This window comes from Podarcis tiliguerta (assembly GCF_965153285.1).
Source record: "Podarcis tiliguerta genome assembly, chromosome: 14".
Lineage (NCBI taxonomy): Eukaryota > Metazoa > Chordata > Lepidosauria > Squamata > Lacertidae > Podarcis > Podarcis tiliguerta.
Window position 1 is genome coordinate 21,142,030 of NC_139547.1, and position 12,458 is coordinate 21,154,487.

Below are 12,458 nucleotides of genomic sequence, written 5' to 3' on the forward strand. Positions count from 1 at the left end.
GGGTGAAAAATGTCTAAAAAGTCTAAATAATAATAGCAGTAATTAATAATAGGGCAATATGGGATATTAGAGACAAGTCTATGAGGCTGGCTTTATCTTTTGCATTTTGCCTCTGAATGCTGAGCATGAAGTTAGATATCTGGTTCTGTTTCCCATTTTTATTTTAAATGCTGCATTTATTTCTATCAACAATTTATATAACAATACTGTGGCTTCTAAATCATGTATCCAAATCATTGATACAACATTATTTAAAACTAAAGCAGGGGAGGGATCAGAATATCTAAGCTGATGGCCCAAGAGGCGCAAAATACACAACGTTTTGTCGGTTTTGAATGGAGGAAAATTAAAGCTGTTCTTTTGTGAAAGCGTTGCACAAACACATGAACAAAGCCCACAAGGTGCTGGGGCAGGGGAACAGTTTTGAGAGGCTGTGAAAAATAAGGGTTTGTTTAATAAACCAGTGAATCTCTGAGACACCTGTCTTTTCAGTTAGCCATTTGTATGGATTCGGCCTGGTGGATGCAGAAGCGCTTGTGGTCGAGGCAAAGAAGTGGCGAACAGTCCCCGCTCAGCACATTTGTGTTGGGACCTCAAATAAGAAGCCTTGGTGAGTGTTTAAATGTGTGCATCAGAAGTGGCTCGCCTGGTGGGGTGGAAGCTATGCTGGCTTCCTGGTAAGTAGCACACTGATGCTTACCTGTGGAAGGGGAAGAGGGGAAGGGAGGAAGTCAGCGCAGTGCAAACAAACCATTGGAACCAGTTTAACCTGCCCACTATTGTGTTTGCACAGTGTCGACCTTGCCCTTTTGAAGCCATCCGAGTTGGTGGCAGTGTCTGCTTTCTGTGGGATTTTGTTTCATAGTTCAATAATGTATGGCATGAAATAATTTCTTTACGTGTCCCAAATCTTCCAACATTCTGCTTTATTGCATGTCTATGAGTTCCAGTGCTATGAGGGAGGGGAGAAAAAAAACTTTATCTACCCATTTTCTGCACACCATGCATAATATTATAAATTTCTATCATACCACCTCTTGTTCGCCTTCTCTCTAAACTAAAAAGTTCGAAATGCTGCAGCCTTTCCCCGTAGGGAGCACGCCACACTGCAACATTTTGTTGCAGGGCCCACTTGTCAGTAATAAATCTCTCTCACACACACAAAACAGGGTACGTTTTAGAATGGAAGTCCAATGAGTCTGAGAAACACTGGCAAGAGATGAAAAGCTATATCACCCCTGCTGTGGTTTAACAGGCTTCCTTGTGTGCTTTGGCTCATTTGCAGTGTTTATAATCACCCAGTCATGGAGTTGTCTGGAGTTTGTTAGTACAGTTTAATGTGTTTACTCCTTGTGAGGCTGCAATGACAGATCCATTCCTAGATCTCCTCCAGTATTTCTTCCCTTCACGCATTATGGGGTGTGTTGTTTTTTTACATTTCACCCCCCGCTTTTAAAAGTTTGTTTGCTGCTGGTATAACTTGGTGTGGCTTCCATGTTGACAACTGTTTCTAATTACTGAACTGCATAACCTTTTTCTGAACCTTGAGGATGACTGGAAGTTGGTTCAGTTTGGCCTTGATCCCTCTCTTTCCCCTTCCACCCATTTTGGGGTGGGGATAGGTTACAGCATAAAACACACACACACACACACACACACACACACACACACACACACAGAATTTATAAATATTGCCGAATCCTGAGTGAGTGTTGCTTAAGTATACTTTCACAAGCTGTGGCAAGACTACAGAGCCAGTGTGATGTCATGGTTATGTCACAGCCCGTCCCAGTTAAGGAAGTGTGTCTGATAATTAACACTTTATTGGCAAGAGAAACACTTTCAGCAGCTTCCATGGTGCTCTGGATACACATGCACACATGCTTCTAGTCTCTAGGTAGCTGGCCACAGGTCTGGGCCCCTTGGAGCAGTTGCAGCAACAGTGGGACCCCTCTCCTCCTCTGGGTTAGGTACCCTCCTCTGACAGCTTGCCTGCCCACAACCTGAGGCATCTCCTGCACAGAAGTCATCACTGCTGCTTAATGATAATAATAGTAACAGCAGCAACAACAACAACAACAACAACATATGCAGCCCATCTTACTGAGTTGCCTCAGCCATTCAACAAAAAATAGTGAAAACATAACATCAAACACTAAAAACTTCCCTGAACTGCCTTCAGGTGTCTTTTAAAAATCACAGAGCTGTTTATCTGCTTGACATCTTCTGGGAGGGAGGGCACAACTACCAAAAAGGCCTGGTTCCTCTTCAAGCCCCTCCTGGTTCTAGGAGACATTGGGGTGGAGGAAGTGAGGAATCTACTGACCTGTCACTCGTCCCTTTTACCTCCGCCTCAGACTGCCTTGACTCTCCCGCTCCCCTGGCTTCTGCCTTGTGGGTGGCATCACACCCCATAAATCACTGGTCCCCTCTCCTGGGTCACTCCCCTTATCCCCTGCCTCATCCACACTCTCCTTGGAGCCCTCCCCCCAATCTTTGAGAGGTTAGTGTTTCAGATGAAGAGTGGGAAGACCTGGCTTCAACTCCCACATCAGGTATGTAGCATACTAGGTGACTTTGGTCCAGTTACTGTCTACCTCACAAAGTTGTTGTGAGGATAAAATGAAGGGAAGAAAATGCAGTTAATTCAACCTCCAATAGGTGGAGGACCAATACCCATTTAATAATAATAGTTCATTAATAAAGCACCTAAAATTGTGTGGCACTGTATAAAAACTAAAACTAACACTGGCTCAGTCTACCGGTTATGGTCTAAAGCAAAAGTAGGGAACCTCTGGTTCTTCAGATGTTGTTGGACTACACCTCCCATCATCCCAAGGTAGGATGGCCGACGGTAAAAAATAATAATTGATGGGATTTGTAGTCTAACAGCATATAGTGGGAGAGGGACACAATTTTCCCACCCTGATCGAAATAAATACTTACTGTTTATCAGTTTGGATGCTGTTCTGCTCAGAGCATCCAAACCAATGTTTAAAGCATAAATAGATACAATACACAACGAAATAAATGACAGAAAGTTGCATGTTGATAAATACAACTTTAAAAGTGGCCATCTCAGTCTAATAACAGCAAGCAAAATATAGTATAAATTAAAACAGCATTTTACACATTAGTGTTTGTAAACCTTATAACTCTGAATACATTAGCACCACTAAACTTACAGTATGTGTACATATAACACACATTATCTCAGTGATCATTACAACAACCCAAAGTAGGTCAGGGCTATTGTCTTTGTATCACAGATGGAGGGGAAAGGGAAGGCTGGGCTTGAGATAGTGGTTTGCTTGTGTGTGTGTAGATGTGCAACTGGGTGTATATGTATATGACTTTGGCCATGCCCACATTTGACGTTCGTCCCACCCACCCTTGGTATGTGCCTCCTGGAAGGTTAACCGCATGGAGATGCAACCCTTGGCTTGAAAGTGGTCCTCCACCCCTGCAGTAACACATCTCCAGCTTGCCTTGTGTTGACTAAAGGCATCTGGAAACTGGTGTTTAACATTTGCTGGAATCTTACAGTCTGCAGCTGGTCAATGAGGATAACCTAATTTCCTATCCTCCTCCTCTCTGCTTCTCCTACCCTCTGTCAGTATTTCCCCCTGTGGAGTGAGGTGGTTGAGGACTTGGGTCTGAGGCTTAATTCAAGCTGATACTCTCCAGTGGAACTTGTAAAAAACAGGATGGAGTTTATAGCCCAAGCAAGTAGCTGTTCAATAAGAGGCTGTCTGAATGCCATGATGATGATGATGATCATTCATAGAATCATAGAATCATAGAATCATAGAGTTGGAAGAGACCACAAGGGTCATCGAGTCCAACCCCCTGCCAAGCAGGAAACACCATCAGAGCACTCCTGACATATGGTTGTCAAGCCTCTGCTTAAAGACCTCCAAAGAAGGAGACTCCACCACACTCCTTGGCAGCAAATTCCACTGTCGAACAGCTCTTACTGTCAGGAAGTTCTTCCTAATGTTTAGGTGGAATCTTCTTTCTTGTAGTTTGTATCCATTGCTCCGTGTCCGCTTCTCTGGAGCAGCAGAAAACAACCTTTCTCCCTCCTCTATGTGACATCCTTTTATATATTTGAACATGGCTATCATATCACCCCTTAACCTCCTCTTCTCCAGGCTAAACATGCCCAGCTCCCTTAGCCGATCCTCATAAGGCATTGTTTCCAGGCCTTTGACCATTTTGGTTGCCCTCCTCTGTACACGTTCTAGTTTGTCAGTGTCCTTCTTGAACTGTGGTGCCCAGAACTGGACACAGTACTCCAGGTGAGGTCTGACCAGAGCAGAATACAGTGGCACTATAACTTCCCTTGATCTAGATGCTATACTCCTATTGATGCAGCCCAGAATTGCATTGGCTTTTTTAGCTGCCGCGTCACACTGTTGGCTCATGTTAAGTTTGTGGTCAACCAAGACTCCTAGATCCTTTTCGCATGTACTGCTCTCAAGCCAGGTGTCACCCATCTTGTATTTGTGCCTCTCATTTTTTTTGCCCAAGTGCAATACTTTACATTTCTCCCTGTTAAAATTCATCTTGTTTGTTTTGGCCCAGTTCTCTAATCTGTCAAGGTCGTTTTGAAGTGTGATCCTGTCTTCTGGGGTGTTAGCCACCCCTCCCAGTTTGGTGTCATCTACAAATTTGATCAGGATGCCCTTGAGTCCATCATCCAAGTCGTTGATAAAGATGTTGAATAAGACCGGGCCCAAGACAGAACCCTGTGGCACCCCACTAGTCACTCTTCTCCAGGATGAAGAGGAACCATTGATGAGCACCCTTTGGGTCCGGTCAGTCAGCCAGTTACAAATCCACTGAGTGGTAGCATAGTCAAGACCGCATTTTACCAGCTTCTTTACAAGAATATCATGGGGCACCTTGTCAAATGCCTTGCTGAAATCAAGGTAGACTACATCCACTGCGTTCCCTTCATCTACCAGGCTTGTAATTCTGTCAAAAAATGAGATCAGGTTAGTCTGACATGACTTATTTTTCAGAAATCCATGCTGACTATTGGTGATCACAGCATTCCTTTCTAGGTGCTCACAGATTGTTTGCTTAATGATCTGCTCCAGAATCTTCCCTGGTATTGATGTTAGACTGACTGGGCGGTAATTATTTGGGTCCTCTCTTTTCCCCTTTTTGAAAATAGGGACAACATTTGCCCTCCTCCAGTCTGCCGGGACTTCGCCTGTTCTCCAGGAATTCTCAAAGATGACTGCCAGTGGTTCTGAGATCACATCTGCCAGTTCTTTTAATACTCTTGGATGCAGTTCATCTGGCCCTGGAGACTTGAATACATCTAAACTAGCCAAGTATTCTTGTACTATCTCCTTAGTTATTCTGGGCTGTGTTTTCTCTGCTGAATCATTTCCTCCAAATTCTTCAGGTCGGGCATTGTTTTCTTTATCGGAGAAGACTGAGGCAAAGAAGGCATTGAGGAGTTCAGCCCTTTCTGTGTCCCCTGTTTGCATTTCACCATCTTCTCCTCTGAGTGACCCCACTGTTTCTTTGTTCTTCCTTTTGCTACGAACATACCCATAGAAGCCTTTTTTGTTGCTTTTAACCTCTCTAGCAAGCCTGAGTTCATTCTGTGCTTTAGCTTTTCTGACTTTGTGTCTACACGTGCTGGCTATTTGTTTGAATTCCTCTTTGGTGGTTTCCCCCCTTTTCCATTTTTTGTACACATCCTTTTTAAATCTTAATTCAGTTAAAAGTTCTTTAGATAGCCACCCTGGCTTCTTTAGGCACCTTCCATGTTTCCGTCTCATTGGTATTGCCTGAAGTTGTGCTTTTACTATCTCCCTCTTAACAAACTCCCAGCCATCATGAACTCCCTTTCCTTTTAGCATTACTGTCCATGGGATCTCACCCAGCACTTCCCTAAGTTTTATGAAGTCGGCTTTCTTAAAGTCAAGAAATTGAGTCCTAGTATGCTTGGCTGCTCCTTTCCGTTGTATAGTAAACTTCAGAAGAGCATGATCACTTGCGCCTAATGATCCTTCCACTTCTACCCCATTAACCAGGTCATCGACATTGGTTAGGACCAGATCTAAAATGGCTGTTCCTCTTGTTGCTTCTCCCACTTTCTGGACAATGAAGTTGTCTGCAAGGCCAGTGAGGAATCTGTTTGACCTTATGCTCTTGGCTGAGTTTGACATCCAACAAATATCTGGGTAATTGAAGTCCCCCATTACTACTATCTCCCTTCCTTTTGCATGCTTGGCCATCTGTTCCAGGAAGGCATCATCTATGTCCTCCGTTTGGCTTGGGGATCTATAGTAAACTCCCACAATGAGGTCACTATTATTCTTCTCTCCCTTAATTTTGACCCAAATGCTCTCACTTTGGCTTTGAGGTTCTAAATCTTGGATCTCTTCACAGGTATACACATCCCTGACATATAACGCCACTCCTCCTCCTTTCTTGTCTGGTCTGTTTCTCTGAAATAGATTGTATCCCTCCATTTTTACATTCCAATCGTGGGACTTATCCCACCAGGTTTCAGTGATGCCTATTATGTCATATTTAGTTTGCTGTACCAAGAGTGCAAGCTCATCTTGTTTATTTCCCATGCTTTGTGCATTAGTGTACAGACATTGAAGTCCATTAGTCATTCCCCCGTGTCTCTTATTTAAGGATTTTTTCCTCCCACCACTAGGTCTGCTTGCTGTTTGCTCCATTTGGTCTATGACATTTGGATGATCATCTTCATCAATTAATAGACTCCTACCTTCAGGAGCACTGTCTCCCTCCCCCACATTAGTCAGTTTAAAGCCCTCCTGATGAGGTTTCTTAGTTTTTTGGCAAAAACATTCCTCCCAACCGTTGTGAGGTGCAGCCCATCGCTTGCCAGAAGTCCATCTTCCAGAAACTGCAGTCCGTGATCTAAGAATCCAAACCGTTCCTGTTTACACCATTTGCGAAGCCAGCTGTTTACTTCCACTATTTTCCTCTCTCTCCCTGGGCCACGTCGTTCAACTGGGCGTTCAATTCATTCCATCTCTATACCACTTTCTATTTTAAGGGGGGGAAATCCCAAAGTGAGTTACAACACGTTAAAACTTCAAATAAAACAATCCAGAATAAAACAAATTCAAGCTTCAAAAAATTTCAGATCCTTTTCTAAGTGACCGTTTGCTTTTCCCACTCCTGGACCAGACCTCATTCATCCAGGTGTCTGATGATCAGTCATCTTGGGTGGATAAGCGTCTAGAAGCATGTTGAGTCAGGCCCCCAGGGCGACTCCAGGCAGGTGTGGAAATGCCTTCATTGCATCCTCAGCCCTAAGAATGAATGTTTCCTTTCACAAAGACTGGGGCAGGAGGAAACGGGCTTTGGGCTAGGATCTGGGAGGACTCCATGCCACTTGTAGGTGGGGCCAAGGGCAAAACTGTGTGGAGCCATAGATGTGACTCTTTGTACAGGAGGCTGCATTACAGCCGCAGACAAATAAGAGGTTTCTGTGTACAGATGTCGTTCCATCCTCCATCTAGGCAAGGAAGAGGTGTTATCGCTGTTCCGGGAGACATTCCAGCCAGGAAAATGAAGTCAGTGAGAGTGCAGAGCAGGTTTGGTGAGGAGTGTAGCTTAGGGAGAATCCTGAGGGCCACGCAGAGAGGGTTAGAATGGTGTATTCAGCCCCAAGATTCCCCACCCCACAGCAGGTTCACATAGGAAGAAGATTTTAGCTGAACTTTAGGAAGCATTCCTGATGGCACAAGTTGTTCAGCAGTGGACCAGACTACCTCAGAAGGTGGACTCTCTTTTGTTAGGGGAGCGTGCAAGTCTCTGCTTAAAAACTTCTATCGGGAATCCTGTAGTAGTTGGCTCCCTATATAGGCTGGGGGTTGGACTAGATGATATTGGAGAGACTCTTCCAACTTGATTATTTTAAGCATTACAAGCCAGACAGAATTCACTTTGTATGACATCCTAATGGTGAAGTATATTGTTTTCCTGAGACTCCCTGAGGACAGATTCCATTATATTCATGGGGAATCTAGGTATTGTAGTGGCTAAATAGTAAGATGGATACATCAGGCAGAAGAGGTAGCTGTGTCGCTATGTCCCTCTCATAAACAATTTTGTCCGGCTCAAGCAATCTGTTTTATTTATTTAAAAATCCTCTCCTCCCTTCCCCTCAAAGTAGTGATCTCGAGGTAACAGCAAGTCATAAGAACGGCAGGCATATAGCAGTAAAGCTTGCCTGTAAAAACAAGAGAAAATCTAAGGATGTTAGAATGCTGTTCAGTGAAGTTAGTATTAGGAGCAAATAAAATGGGCTGTCAAAATAAAAATGACTTAATCTGCTATCAAAACAATGTAAGTATTACTGTCGCCCACATATCTTTGGTAAGGGTATTTCATGAATGAGGTGCCACCACTGAGAAGACCCTGTCTGTTTGCCACACCCTTAATCTCTCCCAATGCAGGCTCTCAGAAGAGAGTCTCTGAAGCAGATCTTAATTTTAGGGGATGCCCATCTGGGAGGAGACTGTTCTTTAGATGCCCTGGTTGACCAAAGCTGTTAGGTCTTTTAAAATCCAGAACTGGTTCCTTCAACTAAGCCCAGAAACTTACTAGAAGCCAGCACAGATCTTTTAAGATGGTTGATAAATATTCAGATATGGTGTGGGCATGGGAGTTGTGATCTACACACAAAGAAATCTTCATTTTTCAGATGTCCCCATTCCTTTTAGCAAATGAGTCAACTCTGTACGATCATTGCTGTCTAGCAGGTTATCAAGGTAATCTGTGATCCTCCAGATGCTATTGGACTCCAGTTCCCATCAGCCCTAGCCAGGATGGTCAATGGCCAGGACTGTTAGGAGTTGTAGTTTGGCAGCATTTGGAAGGCCACAGGTTCCCCACCCTTGCGTCACAGGCTTGTCCTTAAGCACTCTGTTGTTCCAAAGGGAAGTCCATGCATGCAGAAACATATGGGGCTCCAGTTCTGGAGGTAAGCCCCGCTGACTTCAGTAGGAAATATTTCCACGCAATTGACTGAGAATCTGGCTGAAAAACATTGCTTTCTTGGCCTTATGCAATTTGTCGGTGTTTGCGATCAGGATGCTAGAGCTGATGCTTGCTTAAACTGAAAGTCGGGAACATTTGGCCAAAACAGCTTCTTTAAATCAGTTCATGCTGCATGCAAATAATGTTTTGAAGTCCCCTTGTAAAAATCCTGTTCTCCCCGGGAAATGACATCACTGTTTATAGCTTTCATCGATTCTCCCTTTATGACTAAGGCGAAATAAAAGACCGGCGATGTAATCCCCACGAGTCTCTTCCACCATATGCTGAGAAGTGTCCCTAGAGCAAGTCTGGGGACTGGTGAGCAGCTTCCTCCCAATAAATTAGACATTAACAACATGCTCCAGACCCTGTGCTGGGAGTTGGTTCATTGCTGGTGGGCGGTAACTGTGTAGGAGAGATGATGGTCTCTGAAAGCACGAAATCCTCGGCTGAACGAGATCCAAGACTGCTGTCGAGATTGGATTCTCGCTTCAAGAAGGCTGTTAAGAGCAGTTGTGGGCTGACCCGTTTTTTCTTGTGAACGAAAGTGGCAGTTCCAAGAACCAAGTCGTCAGCATCCCCACCTAAGGTAGCATTCCCAGGGGCAGGCCAACATACAACTTGGTCTCATGGCACCAAATGCAGCCCCTTTGCTGAAGCTAAGCAGGTCATGGTCTGGTCTGTGCTTTGATGGGAGACCACCAGGGAACGCTGCCTATGTGACCTTGAGTTCCCTGATGAAAGAACAACAGGATATCTATGCGCTTACTAAATAAATATAATACATTTTTAAAACCCTCTAGGCTGCAATACAAATTGTTATTGGAGCAGCATGTGGTGGAGTTTGGCTAACTACCAAAATGTGCTGGTCCCGTGGGTTACCCAAGAGGCGAGGTCCAAGTCCGGTCCGTGGTCAAAGGTGCAACGTGGAGGCAGTCCATAGTAGCTGAAGCTGGGTGCAGGGCAGGGAGTCGGGTGAAGTCAGGAACAGGCAAGCAAGCAAGCAGAGAGCCAGGGCAGGGCAGGAGCTCTGGCAGAAAAGCAGGTCAGGGTTCAGGCAGGCACTATCAACCAACAATGTTGCTCCCACAACTTGGGACTGGGGCTGCCCGGCTTTTATCTGCCCCGAGGCATAGGGCGGCCCCGATCCTCTGGTGACTCGCCTCTCCTGGCCTGGAGGCGAGCACTCCTCCTGCGGGAACTTAGTTCCCTCTGCCCTGAGCCTCTATAGCTCAGGAGAGGCTGGAGGGTTACTGGACCCAGAGGCAACCTCCGCTTCCCCTGACGGGGCTGAGAGTGGAGCACCTGCAGGCAATGGGTCCTCCATGACCTCAGGAGCCAGAGCAGACTCAGCTGATGCCTGTACCTGAGGATCCAGCACAGGTGAGAACCCTTCAGGCTCATGCCCCAGCCCCGGCTCAGCTGGTTCTGGAGGCGGGGAATCCTGTGCAGGCTGGGATCCCTCAGGTTCAGCATCCGAGTCTGAATCCCAGGCCATCACACAAAATGTGTTCCACTTTGACTTAGGGCAAGGCTGGGGAACCTGTGGCCCTCCCTTCCACATGTTTTTGGACTCCAATGCCCATGAGCCCCATCCATCATTGCCGGTAACCAGGGATGATGGGAGTTGTAGTTCGGAGTGATTCGGCAAGTGAGAACAAGTTCAGCTCAGAACGAATGCTCCAGGCTTCCTTGGCCAATGAAGGAAGAAAGGAAAGCATGGAGTCCATATTATAGCTGTTTTTCCAGCAGAGAATTGGGAGATAGAAAGAGAAACTGGCAAACCACCAGAGCTGGGTGCCACCTCTCTAATGCGCCTTGCCATGTATAAAAGAGCTGGAAAAGATAATAGAAAGGGGCTGTCTAAATGAACGAAGGCTTGGAGCCCATTTCATAGGCTGGGGATGGGCAAACTGTAGCCTTTCTAGATATTGTTGGACTCCTATGCCTATCAACCCCAGCTAGCATGGCCAGTAAGCAGGGATAATGGGCAATGCCATTCAGTAACATCTGAAGGGCCAAAGATTCCCCAGTCCTGATTTAGGGTAAACCTAATCTGTCAGGGTTCTGGACTGCTGACCTCTGAAGGCTTCCCTTTATTTCCCATTCTCTAGGTTCATCCCCACCAACAAGACTGTGCGGACGGCAACTCTAACTAACGCCTGTGTGGACCACCCTGACCATCACGTAGCCTATCTGGAGCATGTCATCGTGCGGGTTTCTATTGCACACCCGCGCCGGGGAGACCTGCAGATAAACCTCACCTCTCCTTCTGGTACGAAGTCCCAGCTCCTGGCTAGAAGGTGAGCCGTCACACAGATGCCCTCTTGAGAGTTTGTAGCCCGGCTGGACCGAGGTTGAAAAGGCATTCTGGGTCTGCTCCTCATGAATGCCAGTAGGTAGTACAGGGTGGGGAGAGCTTGGATTTTGCAGGTGGGATTGCAACTCTACTAGGCCTGCCCCTTCATAAGCCTATTTTTGCATTAAATGGTATGGATTGTATTCGGGGGGGGGGATGTTTATCAGAGGAGACTCATTGAAATTAATGGACCTAAGTTAGTCCTGGCCATTAATTTCAATGGGTCTACTCTGAGTAAAAGTTGGTTGACTGTAACCCTGTGTAAATAAATAAATAAATAATATAATATAATATAATATAATATAATAGCCTTCCCAAATTACTCAAAAGTTTAATAAATATATTATTATTACATTTATACCCTACCTTTCCACCAAGAAGCCCAGGGTGGTTCTCTCCCTCGCCATTTTATTCTTCACCCAGTGAGCTTCATGGCTGAATGGGCATTTGAACCCTGGTCTCCTGTCACGCTAACCACTACACCACACTGTCTTTCTGCAGTTTAAATTTTTTCCCCTGTTTTAATTTTTTTTCTAAATCTGCATTATGCACTGTATTCTGTTTCTGTATTTCATCTTTTATGCTGGTTTATTCTTTAGTGGTTTGCATTTTGTTGTCAAGCAGAGTTGTTTCAAGGTTAGAGATTGTGAGTTGGTTTCTGGGGGGGAGTTCCTCAAAAAGCGTGGTAGACATTTTGCACTAAAAAAAAAAAAAAAGAACCAGGCAAAGGATTGAGAGGGAGGAGAGCAGAACATGACCTGCCCCAGCAAGACTGCAAGCCCATGAGCTTCTAAAAAAGATCTGGAGTGCGTGGGTTTATTTATTTCACTGAAAAGTATTTCTTAACATTAAAAAAAAAAAAATCTAAGCAATGTGCGATGACACAAAACATGAAAACACAAAAACGATTTAATTACAGTGAAAATATTTTTTAAAAAAACCACACAAGTTCTAGTCTTATGCAGGAAAAGTCTGTGCAAAAACATACACACAGGTCCTGCCTTATGAACAAAATGTGTTCCCCGGAAATCATTCATTAGGTGAGCGTTTG

At 45.0% G+C, this 12,458-nt stretch overlaps 1 protein-coding gene across 5 annotated transcripts in view; it reads left to right on the plus strand.

Annotated features, from left to right (window-relative positions):
• PCSK6 (proprotein convertase subtilisin/kexin type 6) overlaps positions 1-12,458 on the plus strand; it is a 106,846-nt gene that overhangs the window by 62,720 nt on the left and 31,668 nt on the right. For all 5 annotated transcript variants that reach the window (XR_014504569.1, XM_083411940.1, XM_083411941.1 and 2 more), the window contains 2 exons: positions 493-610; positions 11,163-11,351. Coding sequence is in view for 4 of the 5 variants with exons in the window: in XM_083411940.1 (XP_083268066.1) it covers positions 493-610; positions 11,163-11,351 (307 nt within the window). In the remaining variant the exon portion in view is untranslated. The remainder of the gene's footprint in view (positions 1-492; positions 611-11,162; positions 11,352-12,458) is intronic.